Source organism: Xyrauchen texanus, chromosome 3 (assembly GCF_025860055.1).
Source record: "Xyrauchen texanus isolate HMW12.3.18 chromosome 3, RBS_HiC_50CHRs, whole genome shotgun sequence".
In the NCBI taxonomy this organism is placed as follows: Eukaryota; Metazoa; Chordata; class Actinopteri; order Cypriniformes; family Catostomidae; genus Xyrauchen; species Xyrauchen texanus.
In genome coordinates this window covers 31084643-31110959 of record NC_068278.1, presented here as the reverse complement: position 1 = coordinate 31110959, position 26317 = coordinate 31084643, and the positions used below count along the sequence as shown (strand labels likewise).

The window sequence follows — 26317 nt, the reverse complement described above, 5'->3', positions numbered from 1 at the left end:
GTGTTTGCATTCAAAGGCAAAGAGCAAATGTATGATCTTTGAGAAAATCAACATATGAAATTAGCAACTCTTCCTGAGGCACCACACCCCAATGAGCGAAGATTGCAAATTCACACCTCATTGTTGCCTTTCCACATCTGTCCCATTCTCTCCTCTCCTCATCCATTCCCCATTCAGCTCAGAATCACCTCAAACTCACCTAAGATCTGTATGTAACAAAATATCATATCTGATGTATACAAATAATGTAACTAGTGTAACATGTTTGGTATCATTTAAAATGTCTCAGTGTGTCTGGTATAGTGGTCTTTTTCCCAGGTTTGTAAAACTTAATGACAGCAAAGTTATAAGGTCTTTGCCAAATACTGAATAATTCTGGAGGTCTATCCCACTCCTTGAAGGTTTAACACCAGGAAGTCAAGAACCCATTCACCCCCAAATTCTCATTGTTCAAAGGATAATACCATTTGGTACACAATGTGTATTCTGTCTGGATATTTAAGGAAAGCTGGTCCAGAGCTCAGGGTTCTCTGTAGTCAGATGATCCCACACCTTAATGTGTGTAGCTGTAATAATAGGAATCTGCATTCAGATCTCCCTTGCTTTGCAATTACATGTAGTTTTCTCTACTGCCAGGTATGTGCTTTGACTTGTTTCTATAACTTGTGTTATAAATCCTACCTGGCAAATAAATTGTTACTTTTTGATTTATTCTGTATTCCTTTGAAATCATTTATATCAATACTGGGTCTTTAAAATAGGAGAAACCGCTCTGGAGGAACCGAGCAGGAGAATACCATTTTAAGAATCATTTATATCATAACTGAAACTTTAATGTAGGAGGAATCCACTTAAAGACTATCAGTTTGAATCTCATTAGAAATTGATCAAAAGGTAAATTAACAGAAGAGGATTCAGAGTAATCAATAACTTAAAAGATTAAAATCAAAGAATGATCAATAAGTAATTAGAGCCTTAATCTAAATTAGAACTCAACTTAAAATTGGAGTCAGATTAATATAAAATTGGAGTCAGATAAAATTAATAACGGGATGAATTCGTAAAGTGCAAATTATTAACAATAATATTTTCCTGCCTTTTTACACAATATTAACACAATATTACTGTAGTAACACCATGGTTAATTGCATTAAATCTATGGCTATGTAAAAATAAAAAAATAACATAAAGTGTCTCTACCTGAGGGTGTCCTGTCCAGCTGAGTTAAGCTGAAAGATGACGAAATTGAAAAAAAAAATGAGCTATTAATATTAGCAATATATTTGAAAATGCATCCAACAATTGACTAGTCGATCAGTGGGATGACTACTAACAATACGTTTTTTAATAGTGGTTTTAAAGGGAGACACAATTCTCAAATGAATTGAATTAAAGTTCAATTAAATTATAAAAATAAAGTACTTCTCAGCCTTGTCACCGGAGTTCTCTTTTATACTTTTGTCACAAAGTTTGAGCCACTTTTCAGCAAACCCTGGCTTTTATGATGGAAATTGGAAATAAAACTGTGTACAAGTCACCAAATTCACTGACATGACTTAACCTAGAGTTCAGTAACTATTGGTGAATGGACTGATGTTCTGCCTGCGTGTGTGCCTATGGTGTTTAACAGATTTCATATTAATTGTATTTATTGATAAACACAAACAGAATATAAACCAAAGATAAATTGGTTGTAATGATATTGTATTTTTTACCTTTAATTCGGGACTTCCCTTTCTACAACCGGCATATTGGGTATACTTATTTCTCCCATTCATTGTAACACAAGTGCTCTGTCCCTGGCTCTGAATAGTCTCTGAACACATTCTCTAAATTCATTCATTGTGTTTGCAGTAAAATAATCTCAAATCATGAAAAAGTCATAAATCTATTTGAAACAGCAAAAATGTCATATGTAAATAAGTAAAAAATAAGCAAATGCCAAACTGGAAAGATTGCCATTTAAAAAATAGATGAGTAACTTTAAGTTATGTGTGTGTGTGTGTGTGTGTGTGTGTGTGTGTGTGTGTGTGTGTGTGTGTGTGTGTGTGTGTGTGTGTGTGTGTGTGTGTGTGTGTTAAAATAACAGGTAGTAGTATTGTGGTTCAGTAAAACAGTGATTAATACATTCAGTTAAATTCTGTGGTGCTTTTAAGTGCCCACCATTGTTTATCCACAACACTATTGGTCCTATCAGCCCTCACTGCATATGCACTAAAATATAAACTCTGCAACTTATTTAAAATCTCACTCCCCTGTGCTTATTTGGGCTTTCATTGCAGTCTAGAACAGCTAAATGGTAATACTGTGTAGATGGTTACAGTGAGGATCACTGGAAAATAGGACTCAGGATTGTGGGCATGTTCTCATGGAGTTTTTGCTTGTATAACGTGTAGAGAACACCTTTCTTGCTGGTCTTTTTCATACAGCTGTGCAAAAAAGAAATGTTTTAAAATGAATCAATAATTGAAGAATGAACTAATTAAATAAATCTGTTTGATCTATAAATAAATTAATAAACCATACACTCACATCTTCCTTAATATCCATAATGAAAGACAGATGATAAGGATGAAAACAATGGCGATAACCAGGAGGCCCACCAGAATGAGATGATCCCATGCAGGTACGTATGTCTCTTGTGAAGCTTATGGGAGAAAAGCATATAAAAGATGTGATTTGTGAATTTGTGTATGGAGCAAATATCAAAAATTTTTCTGACATTCTAAAACATTGGATTGGGACTCAGGTAATATGTCAGGTAATGATTCAGTGAGATCACTGTCCACTGAGACATTTTGGTTACTATGCCCTTTTTTATTAATTTAATAGGCATGATTTGATTATTAAGAAGTCATTTGAATACTTTTTTTTTTGTGTGTTACTCATAAGTGTTACTCAATAATTAGATTTTGCATAATCTTCTTACATAACTGAATTAAGCTGCAGCATAATAGGCAAAGAACTGTTCAGTCTAACCTATACACTTTATATGGCTCCAGTCGCTCCAGAATCCTGCATCAGCACAGTACATGTTCACCTTTGACCTGACCCGAAAGCAGCTTTTCTTACTTTCTCCCTCCTTCAGGAAGTCAATGGATGTATTCTCAAGACCTTTCCTCTGCTGAGGGGGAAAAGTAAAGGGTAAAATGGCTATGCTAGATTGAATTTCTTTTTGGCTATTATAGCTTGTTTTTGCTTGTTTATGTCAACAAGTATATTTTACAAATTCCTGGCCATTAAAGAGCAATAAAAAGACTGATCATTGTCATCTTGTCATCACTCTAAATCTGTTCAAATATATCCAGATTTCTGAAGTGAGAATCCAAATGATCAAATTTTGTATTCAAAATTTGATCAAGGACAAAAACTTTTATCAATAAGTACAAATGTGCAAACAGCATTATAGACTAGAGTTTACGATAAGGCCATGTTTTTTCTGTCAGATTATTTATATCTACACTAAATAGAATAATGACAAAATATGTATATAAATACCTGGTGATCAGTGCCATCTGCCATCGTAGTGTTACTTTCCACCTCATATTCCAAACAGTGTTCTGGCACCATACCATTGGGTGGCGCCCAATCTAACTTCACCAGCCTTTCCATTTCTGAGACTCTGAGTCGGAGATAGGAGACAGCTGCTGGTTTTACTGCACCGAGCAAGAAAGATAGAGCAGAGAATGAAGAATAACTTTTTTTGCGTCAGATCAGGTGCCCAAGCATTCTGTATATGCCCCATGTTATCTATGTTTGCAGTATCTAGGCTCAATGTGAGATATTCTTTGTCAGGTGTAGGATAGTTACCATGGTTTTGGACCTCCAAAGAGAAAAAGGCAGTTCTCAAATTTCCTGCTGGAGACGATCCATTTACACACACATTAAATGTTGAGAACTCTTTGAGAGATTTTCGAGGAAACCTGCATCCTCTCCGAACTCCAGATATCACAATGTATTCTGGACATTCCTTTGTTTCATCCATTTCACTGTGCCTGCAAAATGGATATACATGCACTCATTTAGTATGTAATTATTTATTAATTATTAAAAGTGGGATATCAGTATAAAATGTATTTGTTATTTGTGCATCATTAGAAATCTTCTGAGATAATTTAAATGAGTAGACAAATTAAATGTGCACTGATATGCGCAATAAATCCAGTCTTGCAATGTAGTAAAGAGTTGTGCTGTCCTGGCCTGTAGTGGAGTGGAATCTATTCAGAAGCTAATATGTGGAACACCATTGTTCTATGTTGTGAAAAAGGCAAAACACTTGAATCATTTGAAAAAATATAATTGTTTTTGGCATTTAAACAGATTGCTCAAATTTAATTAAGTAAACTGAACTTCAACCTGTCCTTTCCTCTCCCTGAGGCACAGTGCCAGAGCATCTGTGACGGTGTTGAAATGTTTGTGTTTGAGATGGAGAGTGCGGCATTCACATGGAGCCTCACCAGTAATAGAGGTGGTGCTGTGAATTTAGAGGCTGGGCAGGTCCTGACTCCCAGGTGCAGTCCATGTACTCATTCCCATAGAAAACACAGTGAAATTCTCTTATTCTTGATCCTTCCACACCTAGGACACATAGATAAATCACTATAATAAAAATTATATAGAAAAAAATCATTAGGCTCTATATTTAGTCATTTGTAGATCTATGGAATGGGAATCCTTAAAACTAGGTAGGGTACAACAGGGCTAAAAGCACAACTTAAGGAAAATTAGCTTTTTGTGCCAGAAAGTGAATCAATATTGAAAAGAATGTATTTCTTTTTAAGGAATATTGATTGAGCAACATCATTTGTGTGACAAGAAATAATAACGGAAGCTTGTTTTGATTAAAATTCTTTTTTTTCTTTTTTTTTTAAGGTGACGAGGGAGCCTTTTGCCCCAATTTTGGGATGAATTCCTCCCACATTTAGGGTAAAAGGCCTACTAGGGGTTTAAAGTGATCTTGTGTAAATATAAGGACAATAGTTCTAGTTCAAATTTGTCTTCTTTTTTTTAATAACCACTTCACAAAAGAGTTAAACATTTTCTGTTAAATTGAATCACATTTGGCATTTCAATACATCTTAAGTATTCTATATACAAAGTAATGTCCATTGTGATTGGATCAGTCAATGTGAGCCCACTTTCAACATTTTTCATAACAAATCTACAGACTACAAAAAGGCATACAAAATTAAATGTTTTTAAATTCATTATTAAACTTGAAGATATAAAGAGTCATCAGTACTATCTATTCTCTGGATAAATGAATAAACACTGTTGCTACACTTTTGACATGGGTCAGACCCTCAGTGTAACGTTGTTGCTGACAAAACAGGCAGAGACAATGATGAAGAAGTTAAGATGAACCCAAGTGCAGTTTATTTCTTCAAACGTGAAACCAGAATCCCGAACTATAAATGTGAAAGGAAACAAAAACAAGAAACCATGGACCTAACTAAACCTGACAAAACTAGACTTGATATAACATAACAACTTGACTATGGCTACGACTAAGACTAAAGCAAAATAAAACCACGAGGTTACATGAACACTGACTGGACTAAACTTTGGCTTGACAACAAGGTTACACATACACAGGCTAGACTAAACTATGGCAGAACAACAAGGTTACACGTACACCCGACAAAGGCAAACATGAGGGTTTAAATTCACAAGACATGGATAACAAAGGCCAATGAACAAACAGAACTTTAAAACAAGATAACAAGACAATTAACTAAGACCAATAACAAACTAGAACAGAATCAAAGTAATAAAACAATGAACCAATGAAAACCAGACACATGAACAAGAAGGGAAAACAGGATATGACAAGACTAGGAAACAGGAACTTAACAGGAAATTTCAAAATAAAAGTGCACAAACTAAAGTCAACTGAGAATATCACACACATATCACACGATGTGTATATTAAATATACACATCGCTTGTGATTATCTAATACATTATATAGCATAAAAACATAAAAAGCAAAATAAAATTAAAGGGTGGAATTAACCCACACCTATAATATCACTTTTGAAGACATGGATTTAACCACTGGAGTCTTATAGATTCCATTTATGCTGCCTTTACTTGATTTTTGGAGCTTCAAAGTTCTAGTCACCATTCACTTGCATTGTATAGACCTAAAGAGCTGAGATATTTTTCTAAAGATTTTCATTTCTGTTCTGTAGAAGAAAGTCATACACATCTAGGATGGTATGAGTGTGAGTAAATGTTGAGAGAATTTTCATTTTGGGTGAATTAACCCTTTAAATATATCCCTTCAGTAGCTGTCTAGTTCAAGTATCCCTGGCTGCTGCTTGCAGAATGGGGTGGGTCAACACATTGGGGTGTGGCTACATGTGTCACCCCACCCATAACTCATTGGCTCGGTCATATTTTATTGGTGAACATGATAGGAGATGCATTTTAAAATATTGGAGCCCGATAATTTGTATTATAGTGCTTTGGCTCGTAAGTTATATGAAATTGTGTTGTACCTCGCTTCATTTCAAACAAATGTTGGACTGAGTGGCATGGACTGATGAACAAATTGTGTGGATGTGTCTGCTGTCATTCAAATCTGTAAATCAAAAAGAAGTGCAATATCACAAAGCCTTCATTATAATGCATAGTTAGAGAAATTAATTGTGAATTTAATTCATTATAAAATATGAAATATTTATCAGTGTTGTTGTTATATTTTGTGTATCAGTGTTTTTATGTACATACTTTAATTTATAAACCAACATATGGGTAATGAAAACCAACAGCACCGTCTACTGTAAATTACACTAACATAAGTTATAAAGATGTAATATTTTCAAATATCCTAATATTGGGGGACAGAATACAAAACCCCATGTTGTTTGTTCATTCAGTCATTTGTTCATGAGGCATGTGCTTGTTTGCAACAGGCAATCCTCAAAAAAAACGAGAACATGCAGCACTTTTAGTCTCATTGGATGATAGAATAATGACGTCTGTATCTGCTTGATTTATTGATTACTCTGCATTTTAGGAATTTAGTAATTTTAATTTATGCCATCAACAATAGCAAACAAGAAGGCTGATGAACTGATGAAAATGGTTATGCCATTAATTCTTGAGGTAGTTGCGGTGCTTTCACTCGTGTTCTAAATGGATTCATATTCATTTCTTAGAAGGATCGCAAACGACTATCTCTCCACCTTGTGTGTGCTCCTTTATCTCGTCGGCCTAAAAAATACTTTCTTATTGACATGCACACAGAAACCAACACCAGTCAATAAATAGCCCGTTACAGAGGAAAATAAGGAATATTGCATGAGGCATACAGGCTATAACTATTAATACTATATTAATACTATAACTATTACACATATTGATCATAAGACATGATTTTCAGTTGGTATTTGTTTAAGAAAATTTTCACGTCAGTTTCAGCCTTTATAAATCACTATTTGTTCCTCATTTTTAACGTAGAATGAAAACACACCAGCAATGAAGACCATCTCTACTATCATGTAGGTCTATGAAAGGAACGAGCCAATCAGCGTTGCCAACTATTTCTCAAAGGATGTTGCCAAAGGCTCGCTGAAATGTTGCTAAAAGTGTATCTGAAGATAGGCCTAATCTGGAGACAAGCTCTATGGTTTCTGCAGCACCTCCAACAGATCACTGTATGGTTAAACTTAATTATAAACCTACAAACATTTGTTTAAGGAAAAAAAGGATACAGGAAATTTAACTCAAACCTCCTAAATGATGAACCCTTTTGTCAAGAAATTATAGCGTTAATCAATGTTATAATTGATTTTACAATTTATAGAGATAAATGGGAATATTTAAAATACACACCAGATTTCTATGTCAAAGTGTAAATTATTAAGCAGAACAAGTAAAAAAAAAGAGAAATGAAATCATTAAAGAAATAAACAGTATTTGTAATAAATCATCAATAAATGAAAATAACAAACAAAAATGTATTCATCTGCAATCCTCACTAGATAACATTTACTTTAATAAAGCTAAAGGAGCATATATAAGGTCAAGAGAGAAGTGGATAGAGGAGGGCAATAGAAGTTCAGCATATTTTTATAGATTGGGAAAAAGAGACAAGTGTGGAATGCTGTAAAGACACTGCTGATTAATAATCAAGAATGTGCAAACCCTGGAAATCTTAAATTTTTACAGGAAACTCTACTCTTCCTCTTATTCATACATAGATGCTGACGGATGCTAAAGGAATTGAACAAGGGTGTCCTATCTCTCCTTTACAATTTATTACTGCTGCAGAAATGCTCTCTATCCTTATAAAAGATCATTTTGACTTTGAAAAATGATGACCATATATATGAAAAATAGTAAAGTTCCAAAAATCCTCAAAACAATAGATTTATTTTCTAGGGCATCTGGCTTAAAATTAAACCTTAAAAATGTGATTTACTTCCAATTCACATCTCCCCTCTGTTGACAATTCACAATATCCCTGTTAAAGCTAGGGTGTGTAATCCAGAGAGGCCATCTGTTAACAAGCTAGCTTTAACCCTAACCCTAACCCACATTCGCTTCAGAGGTGTATCCAAAGCCACGCATCCTCTATCACACACACACACACACACACACACACACACACACACACACACACACAGAGAGAGAGAGAGCGAGAGAGAGAGAGAGAGAGAGAGAGAGAGCAGGGTCACGCCCAGGAGGAGAGACCTGTTGTTGGAATCGATCGCAACGGTTTCAGATTAGCTCATGTCTAATTCACAGGTTAGACCATTAACTACATATGCATATACATTACAAAGGATAAAATGCACTAAATAATCTCAAAATAAGGAATAATTTAGATAAATGTAAATCGTATTTGAATTTGTGGTCTCAAAGAGATATTTCTATTATTGACCATATTTAAAAAAATATATATATATATTTCAAGATATATCTACCCAGCTTACTTGATGTCACTCCCCAAAGATGTAATAAAAGCTATAAACCAGGCAAACTTGAATTATATTTGGAAAAGAAAAACACTACATTAGGAAAATAATTATGGTGAAAGTGCTTGATGAAGGAGGTCTGAAAGCCATTGATACTGAGTGTATTAATGGTAATATCAAAAGGAATTGACTAAAATCATTTGGGAAATATGAAAAACATAACCCTAGCAAAATTCCATAACCCTAGGCATCAACCTCCTTCTTAGATGAGATTATGACCTTAAAAAAAAACTCCCTGTCAAGTTATCAGTGTTTCATTAACAGGTATTACTATATTGGAAGATGATTTACAAGCATACTTTTAGCCCTCAATTGCTGTTGTGGAATTGCAGATATGTGGTATTTAGGAACAAGTCTTTTACAACAATTGGTTTGAGAAAGGAATATGGTCTGTGATGCGCCTTTTGTAAAATACAGAAATCATTATGCCTTTTGAGATTTTTGGTTCAAAATTTAAGATAAATGACCGAAAACAGTATGATATTGTTATCAAAGTAATCCCACAATCTATAATTCAAATGTCTTATAGTTTATGTCAAAGTAACATAAATCCTCATCTTCCTAAACTCTTGGTGAATGGACTAGCTCTCACTCCGGAAAGCTTTTGTCTATGAATTATATACATTTTCTTTAACAAAAAAAAAAAAAAAATGAAAAGAAATTGTCCAATATTTTTCTAATGATGAGGTTAAGAAATTGAGAACAAAATATTTTAAATTCCCAATCGCACCAATAGCAAAGGAGGTCAACTTTAAAACTCTTAACGGAATAAATCCTTCTGGAGAATTTTTAAGATGCTGATTTGATCTAGATCATAACAACTGCTCATATTGTGATGAACCAACTGAAACGACAGAACACTTTATTTTAAGAATGTAAATTTGCCAATATCTTCTGGGAAGATTTACATTACTGGATATATCCTAAATTTGACAATTTTTCTGAATTAACAAAGAAAATGTGATATTTGGTATATTTACGAAAGAGGGAACATATAACTTAGCAATTAACACAATTATTATTCTTGGGAAATTATTTTTATATAAGAGTAGATTCCTTAAAACAGTACCAAACTTTTATACATTTCACGAAGATCTATGTCATTATTTCTTATCACTGAAAACAATGAAGAAGAAGGTTGTCTTGGAACTTTATAACTTAATAGAAGAACTTAAACTGTCAGAGACCCCTAGACCCCAATAATTTATCTATTATTTAATTATTTATTTTATGTACTTCAGTTTCTCATCCTTTACATGTTTCTCATGTGATTGTTCTTTTTTTGCGCTTGTCTGTTGTCTGGATAAGAAATGTATATTATTGTACCAGGCCATTTATGTTTGTAATGTACCTTTATTTTGGTCAATAAAGTTCAATTAAAAAACAATAAAAAAAATATATATATATACATTTCCATTACATATATACAGTACAATTCAAATACAAAAAAATAAATAATAATAATAATAATGTTGCTAAAAGTAGTTAAATCACATGATGAAGTCATTTATTATGTAATGTTCATATGTAAATTAACGCTTAAAGAGCAATAGCAATTCTTTAAAGGTGTAAAACCATTTTTTTTTTTTTTTATTGAACTAATGATTTAACAATTAGTATTGAACTACTAATCATTTAGCCATCACTAATTTAACTTGTCAAACATTCAGACAGATGGGAATTTCAATTTTTTCATTTTGTAATTAAACTGCATTATTGAACGATGACAAAGTCCAATATTATCCTAGCAATAGCAACCGGGGTAGACAGCAGTGTTGTTTTATTTATTTATAAACATGTATCTATATGCCTTATAATACCTCACGTGGAGCTGTATTGAAGATAATATGTAATGTACCTTTTTTTTTTTTACATATCTGTTGTGTGATGTTGAAACATCAGTGTGTATTACTTGAGTGAGTGTTACTGTGTCACAATGCCTTTTTGACAGTGACCTAATCTGTTCATATCACATCCCTACACTTTATTATACCGTAGATCAGGGATTCATATCCATTTCATTCTCTTTCTCTCTCTCACCCTGCTAGATATTTTCTCAATGCTCTTCTGTCGTTGTAGGCTTACTTTTCTTTTCTAAATGGAGAGCATGAATGTGAATTGAGGATGAGATTCTTGCAACAAATACCAACAACACATATGCTCATCAGTCAATCGATTTATAGAACACCCTTATGCACATAAATCCAACTTCTAATAACATGCAGATCATTCACGATAGAGCTGATGTTTTTGTGTCACCAGAAAGCGTTTGTCACTTTTCAAAAGTTGCTAAAAGTTCCAAATACATTTTAAAAGTAGCTAAATTTGTTGCTAGAAAAAAAAAAAAAAAAAAAAAAAACTTGTCAGGGTAGTCTTAAAAGTTGCTAAATCTAGCAACAAAATTGCTAAATTGGCATCACCGGAGCCAATGAGACTATGTTATGAGAGGGGAAACACATGTAGCTCCACCCCCTGTGTAGCACTGCCTCATTCTGCAGGCTGTAGCCAGGTCCTTCTCAACTCATTCGAAGGGTGCGTCCTCTAGTGATGGGAAGATCAGATAATTTTACTGACTTGAATCTTTGAGTTTCATTCAGCAAAATGAACAAATCTTTATTCACGTCTTTTTGTTCATTTGAGCAGAATTAAATTAAAATGTTACATTTTCAATAGCCAAATCCACCCAACACCTCTACTTACGCAAACTTAGTACCAATAAGGAAAAATATATAGTGCAGCGAAGGACAAATTATGATGACTCAAGAGGTGAACTAATTATTTTTGTTTCCTGTGTGAGCAATACATAGCGTATACAGCTGTCATGTGACAAAAGAACGAACAACTTGGACCAAAAGAGTTAAAAGGTGAAAGGTTTCCTATACAGCTTTTTTGTTTTTAGAAATGCTTACAAAACTTCACTAGCCAGGAGATATATTAAAACAAATGACAACAACAAAATAAATAAATAAATAAACAGTTTAAATAAAAATATCAAATTGTTTTCATATTTCAATACACTTTACAGCTTTATTGTTTCTCAAATTGGAAACTGCCTATTGCTGAACCTCTGAATAAAAATAAAAATAAGGGTTTAACCACCATACATACATTTATGAATACTAAATTTGCCAACAAAAGCAGAAAAATCACTAGTGTCCTCCAGATTACGCATTTGTCGGCCGGATATGTCAAGACTGTCTTGTTTCAGAAAAACAAGTAGGACATTCCGAATGCGACCTTCTCTCACGGGAATTGGGAGGATGCATGAGGTGTATCCTTCATGGCACTCACAACCCACAATTGTTTGCTTAAACAGAAATTCAAATAATTTGTCTGAGAAAAATAAATGATGCCATTTTGCCCAGAAATTTGATGTTCAAATGCAAGGAATGTTAATTGTCAAGTTGAAGTACCTCAGTAGATGGGTGCAGAGTATATAATATGTATAATTATATTAATATATAATTAAAATAAAGTATTAGACTAAAAGTACACCTGTAAAATCTATTTTCTGTTCCCTTTACATCATAACTCTCCTAAAATGTACCTCATACATTCCCTTCTAAAGGGACTTTGTTCCTTCTCTCGCAAAGCGCTTGTTAAAGAGTGGCGTGCTGTCATAGCAACCATAGAAACGTTCCATTTCTGTTTGTCCTACGAAGGCCGTCTCATTTAAATGAGGCTTGTTTAAAGGAGGACACTCGGTATACCGCAGCCTTCAAAGGATGCATCCTACTTATTACGCAGCCTTCGAAAAAGCCACAGCTAATGTGTTGCGCATCCCTGATATTCTCCTGTTCCTTTGCGCACTTCGCTCCACACACTAAAATTGTCTTGTCTAATTTCAAATTAAGTCAATTCATACATAATTAATTTAAAAGAGGAATTTCAGAGGATTCCACAAGAACAGAACATGGATTTAGAATTTTACCTGTAAGTTCAGGTGTGTAAACACTCTCTGTCTCCTCCCCTTGGACCTCTGTCCCATTGGTGCAGGGGCACTTCAACAAAGTGAACATCCTCACCTTGACTGGCTTCTCAAGGTCAAACTGGGCAGCAAAGTTCAGCTTGAGAGTTCGGATGCTCTGTACACATGCAAAGAGAGAGCTTTTGTTTTTTATTTTATTTTGCGATGAGACACAAATCTTTCTTGGAAGAAAAAGGAAATGTATATTTTAAGATAAATCATGACATGCAGAATTCATTCATCTGAATGCTAATGTAACTGGTGTAATTTATTCATTAGTATGTTTTGACTTTTGTGGGGTTTTTCTCTTCTGTATTTGTATTATTTTTTCAAATGTATTGTCTGTATTTATGTTCAATCTCGGTTATGTCTTGTTATAAGAAGAATTTATTGAACTTCACGAAATTTTGTTCCTGTTATTGTTCATAAGTTAAAAGAAAATAAGGTTATAGCAGTGGAACCTTTCTTCGGGTGTTTGTTTGGGGAGGCAGCGTCATCGGTGGAACACCTCCGGGGTTTTCCTTGTGCGACATGCGATTGCCTCAGTCTACCTATGCGTGAGGCTGATGAGCATATGCACTGTTGCTTTACTCAGTGAACCTCTGTGTGTATATGAAAGAGAAGCCGATGCTCTGTTGATCCACTGATGATCTTTCTTACTTACAAATTAAACAAAAGCACTAGATATCATCAAGTGGTTGTGTGGTCTTTCTGTGTGAGGTGTCTGATCCAGACATGCTACATTAAGTATCCTGCCTGCATGTTGTATTCTCAGAAGGGCTCCATTAAAACAAATACAAAATTATCTTTTGGCAATGCCTTAAAGGACTTTTATACTTAATCCTGATTTATACATATATAGAAACTCAAACCTTCACTGGATTGGCTCTGAAACCAGTGTGGCACACATTGTTTTCCAAACTTTTGTAAAAGAGTAAAAGTTCAGCAAGTGGCATATACAGGACAAATTCAGTTTACTTTCAGCTAGGGTTGCAACGGTATGAGATTTTTACAGTATGATAACCGTCTCAGAAAATATCATGGTATACGGTAATACACAATTAATATTATCAGTGAAAACAGAAGGGTTATTTTATTTATTTATTTATCTTTGAGCAAACACTTTATTATAATTTAAACTTGAAACCATTTATTTTATTGAAGTATGTGTAAAAATATCATGTAACTATAACGTTATATAACTAAAGCATGTTAGTTTACATGTTAGCATAGCATGTTAAATTAACTACTTAATGAAAAATAACATCAGCTGTGTGAGCTTTTAAAGTATGTCCTATGATTATTAACAGTTAACATGTACTGTAGGTGCATGACTGTCTGAAACCTTTATCTCAGTGGTTCTCAACTGGTTTTGCTTCAGGACAGAGTTTACATCAAGTGTCGACCTGCCATAGATTAAACATAACCTGTATTTAACGTATGCTGGGTTGCATTTCCTTTTATGTTGCATAGTTTTGTTTATGGTTTTCTAGTAAAAGGACATGGATCAAGTGTCATTATTTATGTTGTTGATGTCAACATCAAAATCTATAGGAAGTTTTCTCTCCCCATTTTCAAAATTGAAGAACATACTTATATGAGCCCATTATTATCCCGTTTGTTATCTAATATTACATATTTATACACATACACAGAAGGAAAGGCTCCTCATTACCATGGTTAGGTCAGTGTGCTAGTCTTAAATAGTAGTAATAATAATAATAAATGAATGTATTTATGAAAAATACATTCCAGCTGAAACACATCTTGAAAATGCCAGTGTTGATATAAAAAGAGGTCTAATAGATTCCAACTTTAGATTATTTCATATGAAACTATAACTTTTTGTCAAAATATAACAGTTTCTTTTACTCGTGTAAAATCCTGAAACAAATTTGTAAAGGTGATGTGTGTAATTATTAATATTTTTAACTATTTTGGTAAAGGGGCTACATCGGGCTTAAAGTAGTGCAAAGGGGCCACATTGTAAGGCTTTTGAGATACAATGTTCTGCATTGGTTTTTGTATCTTTTAAGCCCATAAACAGTTGTGTACTAAATTTTCTGAAGTGTATATCTCTGGCTTGCTTTTGGGCGCATGTCAATGATGCCGAGATCTACTTTTATATTTAATATTTGATCACTGAGAAGGTTTACCTGCAAAATTAGTAGCACCAAACATCACCTCAAGAATGGACACAGAGTAGCCGTATAACTCTTTTCCTTGAGCAGAATGTTGAACTAAAGATTGCTAAATTTGTTCAAAGAGATAGAAAAGCGCACTCGCGTGGTTGCCAGATTGCACAAAATAGGCCTAAGTATAACACTAGGCGGAATATTTCCAATTTGCGCAAGTATAAATCTCAATCTGGGTGTGTTGCGTCTCTTATCTGGCAAGCCTGAGCATATTAAACGCTTGAGGAGACGCGTTTGGGCCCAATCCAAGTTAACTGAAATATCCATTGAAAAAAAAGAAGCTTTTAAGATAAATGAGCCGCGGGCCACATTAAACCATGTGGAGGGCCTGATCCAGCCCATAGGCCTTAAATAGTCTATCACTTGGGCGGCGCCGAAATATCTTCAATGGGAGAACCATGGCATTGTTCTTTCCCTGCTGTCCGCGACCCAGACCGAATATACCAGTTGAGAAACACTGCTTTAACTCACAAACACACACACATATGTGTCAAACCTCCTCACCTCACTTCTCGCTGACATTTTCTCGGCTGAAAGTGTGTGTGTGTGTGTGTGTGTGTGTGCGTGTGTGTGTGTGTGTGTGTGTGTGTGTGTGTGTGTGTGTGTGTGTGTGTGTGTGTGTGTGTGTGTGAGCGTGTATTTATCACTTTGTGGGGACCAAATGTCCCCATAAGGATAGTAAAACCCGAAATGTTTGACCTTGTGGGGACATTTTGTCGGTCCCCATGAGGAAAACAGCTTATAAATCATACTAAATTATGTTTTTTGAAAATGTAAAAATGCAGAAAGTTTTCTGTGAGGGTTAGGTTTAGGGGTAGGGTTAGGTTTAGGGGATAGAATATAAAGTTTGTACAGTATAAAAACCATTATGTCTATGGAAAGTCCCCATAAAACATGGAAACACAACATGTGTGTGTGTGTGTGTGTGTGTGTGTGTGTGTGTGTGTGTGTGTGTGTGTGTGTGTGTGTGTGTGTGTGTGTGTGTGTGTGTGTGTGTGTGTGTGTGTGTGTGTGTGTCGCAAGTTGACGGGTCTGACAGGCAGACAAGGTGGAAAGGAGATGTGCACGTATGTGAGATTCTCCGTCCGGTTGCATTTTGTTCTCAATACCGTAGATAAGCAAATGTACATGGTATGACAATCGTCAATTTTCAAATCGTGGTATACTGTGAAACCGGTATACCGATGCAACCCTACTTTCAGCACAATGTAAGCATCTTTCAAGAGTATGAAATCCTTGAATTAAATATGTTTTCGGTTTTTAGTCACAATGATAAAATTATTTAGGCTATCTTTTATCTCAATCATGCTCTTGCAGTAGCTACTGAGATAATAATGTGGTCTCACTATCAGATCTGAACATCCTCTCAACAAAGAAACGAGAGACTCGTTCAAATAAACAAATCTGTTGATAAGCTTGACATCATTTTGTTGTGGCAAAGCATAAGAAATTACAGTTAACTGATGTTTTAATGCTGTTGTACAAAGGACAAAAATACAATTGTATGTGTGTGTTTTGTGGGGGATTCTTACTCGCCACCGTTCCTCATAGGTGTCATAGTATCGAAGCTGGTATCGTACTGTGCAGTCTTTAAGGTTCTGAATGCTGTCTGGTCGAGTCCAGTGGATACTAAGTTGACCTAGGAGGCCAGGATCTTTTATCTCAATATTGGCAGGTGGATCCACTATGAGAAATTAACACAGAACATTAAGTTTGCTACTTTACACATGTGGTGATTAAAAATGTAAGTCTATGAAAGATGAATGACTAGGGGATGTGATCTCAGTGATGAGATCGACTGTGGAATGACTGTTGGTACCAGACGGGCTGGCAAGCTTTCAAGCACAACAGAATGGTGCCAAAAACAAAAAACATACAGTGAGTGACAGTTCTGCAGAGTGAAATGGCCAGACTGGTGTGAGCTGACAGAAAGGCCACAGTAACTTATATAACTGCTCTGTACAATTGTAGTGAGCAGAATATCATCTCAGAATGCACACCATGTCGAACCTTGAGGCGAAACACCATAGTGTTTGTTATAAAATGCTCATTGAGTGTACGTTTTGTACTAATACTGTAAATTATAACATATGCATTGTTGTTGCTTAGTATAGAATTTACTGACAATCAAAAACATAAACAAATTAATCTCAGATGAAATGGCTTCTAGAACTGGTTGCATCCGAATAATCAAGTTTTATTCAGTACCCAAGGTTGACCAAACCAAAAACAAATGCTCAGTTGTAGTTCTAGAATTTCAAGCTGAAGGTAATACATATGTTACATCTAATTTTCAAAGTAAGTGGGGTGAACTACACATGAGTCCAAATGATGAGTGAGCACAAGGAGCAGTTGAGAAATCCAGTGAATTCAGTCAAAATGATCAATGATCTGTGAAGCGAAGTCAGTGTAAAACCTCTGACGTTACTAACATACAGTAGCAATCATGGATGTAGCGACAAAAGAAATATCAATGCTGTCGCAAATTCCAGCGAGAACAAATAGAGGCTATTGTAGTGCATATTTGAGAAATGTCAGGTTTGATTAAAGCTTGTTTGATGTTCATCAGCTTGTTTCCTTTATCTTCTAGAGCTTTGATAAATGCCATGTTTGGCAGATATTGAATGTTTGTCCTAAATTTGAGTTGACAGATCTCTTTCTCTCTCTCTCTCTCTCTCTCTCTCTATATCTTTCTCTGTCATTTTCTTGGAATCAGGCAGGAAGCTTACCGAACACTCCACAGGCCGTGACTGCAGATGTGCAGACAGGGTGTTGAGTCAGCAAAAGCAGTGTGGAAGCAGAAATCCATGCAGAAATCTTATTCAGTAGCAACATATTCTTCTGTCTGTTGGAAAGATCATCAAATAAACCCTAAGATAAGTCATCTCTATTCACAAAGTGACAGGATTTTCCATGACCTGCATCCCTCAATTTGAACCTTTTTGAACCTGTGTGATTTTAAAATTGATAGCTATATTTAAACATGAATTGCTTATGCAAAGGGTGTGCACCATTCATTTCCCCAGGCTGCTTTATCTCAGTTTAAATCCTCAGATGTCAATTAATTTATGGCTTGTTCAGCGTTATGTCAGCTCCTTGGCATTCCAACTATAAAACTGCTGTAGAACAGCTGTTCTGTCCTGTATCACTAGTTCTTAGCCTAAGATGGTAATGCTTGCTCAAATTGGATTAATCTACTGAATAAAAGTCTTGAGAACTGTGTAATGTTGGAAATGTTTTTTTAAATTATATTTATGTTATTGTTTGTCTTGTCTTTTGTATTGTTTTATGCATCAAACTGAATTGCACCCTTAGGAATTATAAAGTTGTATGAAATTAAATGAAATAACTCTAACATTACATTTGGATACAGTTAAACACAGTATATTTGTAGGGTAAGCAGATTGTGAATCATATTATTTCTGCAAATAATTAGATCAACATATAATAAATGTTTATTATATTTTCTTAGAACATACTATATAACATAATCTATTATTTACACTGTTACCTCCCCCCCCCCTAATGGTTATAGCATGTATAGCATCTCTTAAGTGTTTAAGGTTCAATATATAATAAATAAACATGCAATTTTGAAAAACTTTGAGTATTTCAGCATGTGTTTGCTTTACAAAATGTTGAAATAAAAGAAGTTATTATGAAGTATTCACTGTTATAAATGTATATACTACAAACTATAATGCACTATAAACAATATCTAAAAATAAAAATACGGTATATTGGGTGAATTCATCCTATATATCAATAGCTATATATATATATATATATATATATATATATATATATATATATATATATATATATATATATCTATGAATAATATAAACACACACATACACACAGGAAAAGTGATGAACAGTTTTCTCATTCAGAAGAGGATAAGAATAATAAATCCATTAACAGTTTTCTCATATACATATATACAGAACATATACAGTTTATATGATGATGTTTTCTCATTCAGAAGAGGACAAGAACAATATGTCCACATTTATTGAACAGAAAATGTATTTTTTATAAACATTGCAAAAGTAAAGAGGGAACAAATACACTCACTTTCTCTGTTGTGTGATGAATGCTCCTGATCTCATCAAGTTGCCAGAGGATGGTCTGAGTGAACATACCTAACAGCTCTCAGATTTTTTATGGATCCTCTAGTATGACACACATTGTGTATGCGTGTGCGCGCGCACGAGCGGTTTAAAGTTTTTTCCTTTCCTGAAGTCACTGCCAACATTTTATTGGTGTAACCTGGTTAAATTAAATTAAACCTCGTGTAAAATACTTGTGGTTTTATAATTTTTTGGCGCGAGCTGTTGGATGTAAAATTCCACGTGAAAAGACATAAACAACATTCCATTGTTAGTGCAACTGCATTTGCAGAGCATGTTTTACTTGATGGCGTTTTATGCAAATGTTTTCTAAAGAATAAGTTAGGCCATTATTAGACAGTGAACAATTCTTCTTCCACTGAACAGAAGATGGTGTTATATGTGATTGTGAATTTCCAAAGCCTGCTGAGCCAATGTGTTAAACATTTTTAAGTCATGGATTGTATTACAAGTCCATTTGCAGGAGGAATACTTGTCAATGGTATAACACTCTCTATCTTTGCAAACAGAGTCCTTTTAAGCAGCACACACAAGCACAAACCATTTTTTATTTTTTATTTTTTTTACGTTCTGGGAATCATTATGCTAATGAAAAACAGTTGGACAATAACATGTTTTGTAACAATAGCTTTTGATTAGAAATAGGGCCTATTAGGAATCAAATGCAAGTCTACATAGACTAATGAACCATCTACAGGCATGCAAACTTTATTTTCCCCTTGCTTTAATCAACTCAATAATACCTTGGCAGATAATGAGCTTATACGCAGTAACAAACTCACTCACGAATGTTCAAATATTAAATTTGTAAGTAAATTGTTACATACAGTATTAAGGTGGACCAAGCGTTAAAAAAAAGCTGTATATTGTTCAAAGGTGTCTGGATACCTTCTAGTTTGTTCATTGATACAATCTTTTGTCAGCAACGGTTGGCTCATAAAAAATTGTACTGTATCTAAATAGATCCAAAAAGAGCTAGGAGCAGCAAAAATAATATCAAGTTGGCAGTGTCTGGTAACATTTGTTGATCAGTGTAACTTGAGACCACAACCCTTCCTTCCTAACCGAATGTCTTCACAAATGGAATTCATCCCGTTTTCTTTGGAAGAGAGACCAATGCTTTCCATGGAAATGAGGAGCTCCCATAATTCATGCACCATTTGGTCACTAAGAGATGAGCAAACCGCACGCATATTTGTTGATGCATGTTGTATCATATTAAAGCCCCGTTTCTATTAGTTTGTTTATAGTGTCTTGGTATTATTTCATTCTGCCTTGAACAATTGTGGGCTGTTGGTGTTTTGTAGAAACCCAGGCTCTGCCCCTTGAGGCAATGGTTATTGTGATTTGTTGTACAGTAAAGACAGAACTCAAAGCAATGCAAACTGACAAAGTGAAACACTGGAAAAGGTCATTTTATTCGACTATTTTAACATTTGAAATGTTTTGTTTTCCTTTTTAAGAAACATCCTAATGCTTTTATACAGGGACTATGTACATGAATGGTGGTTTGATACAGACATGCAGTTTCAGTTGTCATACAAAAAATCTATACATACGCATGCACTGCATAGGAGGTGCATCTTGTCTATTCATTACATTTGAATCAACACTTATCTTTTTACAAACTGAACATTTTCTCATCAACGTAAAAATGAATAAGAGCTGATTAGTGAGAGCCAGGATGGAGTTTGATGGAGGGAGAACATAAATATTGTAACAAACAGTAAGAATGGCTGTGACAGAAACAGCATACTGTCAAACATTTTTAAATGCCACAAAAACAGTTATCACAGTACGCACATTTTCAGTAGAAACAACAAACTGTAATCATCAAATTTGCAATATACTGCCTGAGCTCTCAAAACTTGGAACCGTTTGCAACAGTGCAAATTTAGCAATTCCGATATGTGGAGTAATTCCATGATTTAGCTTTAAAATAATTAAAAAAATTAAAATGCTAAATCTGAAAAAAATCAAGATGGTCTACAACATAAACTGTCATTTATCACTCGTATTAAGAAATCCCTGCTTACAATGATTTTGCACGGTCATGCTTAGATGCTGTTATTGCAATGTAGACCTGTACTGTGGAGTGTGCAATCTTGGAAAACCAAAAAGACAATTAATTATTCTCCTCAACAACTGTTACTGTCATTGAAGAAATACCGTTTTTAGAACAGGAATCCAATAAATCATAAAGGGGAGGAGGTGCCTGCCAATTTAGTGGTTAAGAACCACTGATACTGTACTTCTGTAGTATTTTAGTGCACTAATGTTTGAATGTTTCAGAAATTGACAATCTTTTGCAGTTCATGTTCTGGGAATTATTTATTTCACAATTCAACACAATTGGTACTTGCAAGTGCTACAAAATGGCAGTTTATAGCATACTTGGAAGTGTCCGAGTGATGATTCGGCATGCACGTTATATCTCAAATAATAAAAATAATTGCGAGTATAACTAAAAGAGAACTAAAAATACAATTTTATCTTGTTATGAATTGAAAAGGAACTGTCACATTCTTGGCATAGATTGTTTCATGTAACACGCCCAAGTAACAGTTGCCAGCAAACCAGCACAAAGCTCTGGAACTGCACCAAAAGCAATCTGCAATTCCATATAGAGTATGACAGGGGAGTGGGGCATCACTCATTATTCACAGCCTGGTTCCTCTAAAGCTTTTTCCACAAAAAGCTCCATCTGTCAGTGGCTGTTTGGAAAGCATACATCATAGAATGACATTTGCTCATTAGTCTGTTCAAGAAAACATATTTGATCAAACAATGGCCTGTTCATCATTGCAATTTATGCTCTTTTCAACAGTCACAAACAGTCAAAGTTTGTTTTGTTCCAAAGTGGCTCCAAGGAAACAAAGTGTTCAAAATCACTTTAGACACTCAATTTATCACTAGAATGAGTGGATACCTAAACCAACCTGCAAAAACCAACATGTTAAAATATGCAAATCAGGCTGATAAAAGTGAGAGGAAGGCAAAAAATGGGAAGTTGATCTGAGAAGAAAGGCAATACTGTTACTTTGTTTAATCAGTGTTCTGTAAAGATGAATGCAAAAGATATACACGTTATGATGGCTTTTCATGTGTCTGTTGGAGGGAAATACATAAAACACTTAAGCCTTTTTCAACTTCTACTGGACAAAATTATTAATTTCACCTTTGCATTTCTTAGGTTGATGAAAATAGTAAATAAGACTCTGTATGGAAACTGTATGGAAAAAATATTGTTTCACAGGAACATTTAATTTACATATGCTTAGTGCATTTCTGCACATCACACAATAAATTATATAATATATATAATAATATTATGTGTGCACGCCGCATTTACATGGGCACAAGTGCAAAACATGTCCAATTGATGCTGTAAATTGCTGAAGCAGGCACAGATTTTACACAAGAACTGAAGTATTAATTAAAACCCCATGGAAATAAAAGCAATAATGAAAACAATAAACACTGGCAAACACAGGCACAGTAAAACAATATATTTAAGTCTTCGACTAGAACAGGCATGTGAGAGGTGAGTATTCACTGTTCAAACACAACCGCCCATTATAATGCATAATGCAGAGCCCGCTGCCACAGCACTGACTCACCTTACCCAAGTGTATCAACCGTGTTTGTTAGTGACACATTGTTTATGTCAACACATTTTCATCTGTCAGGTCCAGTCTGTGCTGGTCTGGTTCTGATTACATGCACATGCTTATGCCCTTTTATTTTTTTCTCACACAGCAAGGGAGTGACAGAATGGGACATGACAAACGTTGCAGTTGATTGACAGCTCTTAGTGGCTTCATACAGGTGAAAGGTTGGTCTGGTGTTTAAGTAACACCTTCCCTCTGGTCCATAATCAGCCAGACAGCTGTGTACTTTTCTCATGTCCTCACCCGTAGGGCTCACCGGTCCAAGAGAAGAGAGACAATGAGAGAGATGAGGAGATAAAAAAAGAAGGTGTACATCCCTCATGGAATAGAAACAGATATTTAGCATTTATCCAAGAAAAGGTGAATTCATTACTATTGTAGTCTACTGCATTAAGCTTGCCTTAATAGGGTCTGTACCCCTCTTCGGTTTTGGTCTGCTTACCTGTCTCCTCTCAGAATGAAATATGTGGCTTAAACTTCCAAATTCCTCCCGAGTAAGCTTTAAAATGTCTAGGACACTTTATAAGGGGTTATAAGAGGTAGGGGGAAGCTGGCCTTATCGCCGTAGTTAAATGAAGGGTCATGACCTCCACATAAAAGTATTAAGAAATGATCTGGGGTGGAGGACATGAATATGAGTTGGTTAGGCAGGATAAACGGATGCTAGCGGTCATCCCATGATCCAGCAATGCTACATGGTGGAAAGATGGTTGGGTTTTATTGATGGAAGATCCAGCAATGCCTGTACAGTGACACCAACTTTCACCAGACCTCGCTCCTCCAGGATGTGATGTGGCAAACACAATTTTTCCTATAGAAATACACACAAGCATACAGTAAATAAAAGGTTTAAAGGTGCACTCAAAAAGCTATGAGATGCTCGTTCACAGTGTGTTTTCGTTTGTTTTCACCAAAACCAATTCAGGGTTCCACTCTTTTAAAGGAAATTTTTTCCAGGGCATTTTATTTGCCCAACGGTTGTAATGTTTAAGCAAAACACACAAGAGGTCATAATGTATTGTATGGCATATTTTTTCTGAATTAATAACACACATTAATTTTAAAGCATGCAGCACATTATTTGTGCATTCAAACATTCTTTTTTTTATACATGTACTGCAGGTAATGCCATTTTTGAGGTGTGGGGCGTGGTCTGTCATGACAGGGCGTGGAGCATGGGATCAGGGCAGAGCCCGTGGGGGGTGGACCCATGAGAGGCTCGAACAGAGCTATGGAGAAGAGGCGGGTCTGGACCGTGGAGCAGAGGCAGGCTTATGACATAGCATTGAGCAGTCTGGAGCTTGGCTGTGACATGGCATGGAGCAGTCTGAGGTTCGGCTGTGACATGGCATGGAGCAGTCTGGGGATTGGCTGAGACATGGCATGGAGCTGACTATGGCATTGCTGTGAAATGGCCTCGAGCTGACTCTGGCGTGGCTGTGATATGGCTTGGAGCGGACTCTGGCTTGGCTGTGACATGGGCTGGAGCTGACTCTGGCGTGGCTGTGACATGACCTGGAGCTGACTCTGGCGTGGCTGTGACATGACCTGGAACTTGGGATTGGCAGCCATGACGTGGAACTCGGATTTGGCTGCCATGACATGGAACTCGAGCTTGGAAGACTTGGAAACGACCTCCGTGATCGTGTACATGGGCAGATACTTTGAAACAAAAGCCTTTCTCCTCCTCCTCCGGGAGGCCAAAGTTGGCAGCGCAGGCTCTGGAACTGACGAGGCTTGCAACGCTGACTCTGAGAAGGACGAGACTGATAACGCTGGCCCTGACACGGATGAAACTTTCAGATGGTTGGCCGTGGCAGGCTTGGGCGTTGATTCGTCGACCGTGGCAGGCATGGGCGTTAGCTCGGCATGGCATGGAGCAGTCTGAGGTTCGACTGTGACATGGCAAGGAACAGTTTGGGGATTGGCTGTGACATGGCATGGAGCAGGCTGAGGCGTGGCTGTGACACGGAATGGAGCACGCTGAGGCGTGGCTGTGATATGGCCTGGAGCTGACTCTGGTCGTGGCATGCGTGGGCGTTAGCTCGTCGACCATGACGTGGGACGCTGGCTCGTCGATCATGATGTGGGACTCTGATTCAACATCTGCCTCCCCCAAATTGAACGTGGAACCAATGATCTGCAGGGCGAGGTCAATATATTGAGCGAGGGTGAGGGTACTCTTACCTCCTGGCATCAACGTGGAGATAGGCTCATTTAGTCCAAATCGGAAACAGTCTTTGAGTGCAACCTCCTTAAAGTCCACCTGGCAGGCCAGAGCAAAAAAGTCCTCAACGTAATCCTAAAGGGGATGATTCCCCTGATGTAGGCAGAGCAGCTGGATTGCTGGGTTCATTGTAGGTCAAGTATTCTGTAAGGATTGTCTGGTGGCATAGGCTATGACGATGAAGTGTGAACCCAAGTGCAATTTATAATATAAACGTGAAATCCAAAACCATAACTATAAATGAGAACAAAACTAGACATAAACATGAACATGACTTGACTAAAACATGGCTTGACATAAAACTTGGCTTGACATAAACAGTTACACTCACTTTCAACATTACACAACCATTGACAATAGCCCGATTCACACATGCAACCAGGTACATTTCTGAAAAATCATTGGGTTACCTTTGCTGGTTAATGTACCACATGTACTGTTCACACATACCATCAAAATAGACATATAATGATACAACTTCTCATTAAGGGAGAGAGTTTACCAGTATATTCAAAAGGGTCATGTTCACACATGACCTCTAACCTGAAAATTGTAGTATATTTTCTGGAATACACTGTATGTGTGAAAGGGACTATTGTTTCACAATGTGCATCTGCCGGCAGTGACAAAACTATACGAATTTGTGTACTTTCGAGGACAAATAATTATTTTCCAAGACATTTATGTATTTTTCTCATGTACCATGACTTTTACACGACTCGAAACCTGCATTGCAAAATTCCAGGTTTTCCATGACATGTGGGAACCCTGCTATTGTTTGCCTTCAGAAGACTGAAGACTTGAAAAGTTTTCTGAAGTCTCCATTGTATTGAAAAGATGGACCGTGATATTAATTAAAACATCTCAGTTTGTGTTCTGCATTAGAAAGACATTCAAATAGGTTTAGAACAACATGAGAGGCAGTAAATTATGTTGGATTGACCTTTTGCTAAGCTCTGCCCCTCACAAGCTAGGCAGAACTTCCCATAGGAATGAATGGGAAATTGTCGTGCAGTGTGTGGCTTTTGACAAAATATTCTCAAACGAAATTTATATAATTCTTAAATCTGCTGTTTTATGTAAAATAAATTGTTAAACTACACAATAATTTGATTGAAAACTGTGGAGACTGTGAAA

The 26317-nt window shown here is 35.9% G+C and overlaps 2 protein-coding genes across 3 annotated transcripts in view; both read right to left on the bottom strand.

Moving 5' to 3' along the window:
- Positions 1-2003: 2003 nt before the first annotated feature.
- LOC127621052 (interleukin-13 receptor subunit alpha-2-like) lies at positions 2004-19328 on the bottom strand. Of its 2 annotated transcripts, none has more exons than XM_052094482.1 (10): positions 19227-19328; positions 17879-17994; positions 16682-16833; positions 12919-13072; positions 4458-4578; positions 3811-3995; positions 3499-3656; positions 2980-3124; positions 2533-2647; positions 2004-2429 (listed from the first exon to the last, which is right to left on the bottom strand). In XM_052094482.1, exons 1-10 carry the CDS (start codon positions 19259-19261, stop codon positions 2330-2332), a joined length of 1281 nt encoding a protein of 426 aa, XP_051950442.1. In that variant the 5' UTR covers positions 19262-19328; the 3' UTR covers positions 2004-2329. The 2 variants fall into 2 exon arrangements, with proteins under 2 accessions (XP_051950442.1, XP_051950451.1); XM_052094491.1 differs by having other exon boundaries at positions 2980-3121.
- A 1361-nt stretch (positions 19329-20689) lies between these two features.
- The window catches only part of LOC127621004 (leucine-rich repeat and calponin homology domain-containing protein 2-like), a 119009-nt gene continuing 113381 nt past the window's right edge, over positions 20690-26317 (bottom strand). Inside the window, exon 22 of the mRNA XM_052094413.1 lies at positions 20690-23764. Within this exon, the coding sequence (XP_051950373.1) occupies positions 23645-23764 (120 nt within the window). The 3' untranslated portion in view covers positions 20690-23644. The remainder of the gene's footprint in view (positions 23765-26317) is intronic.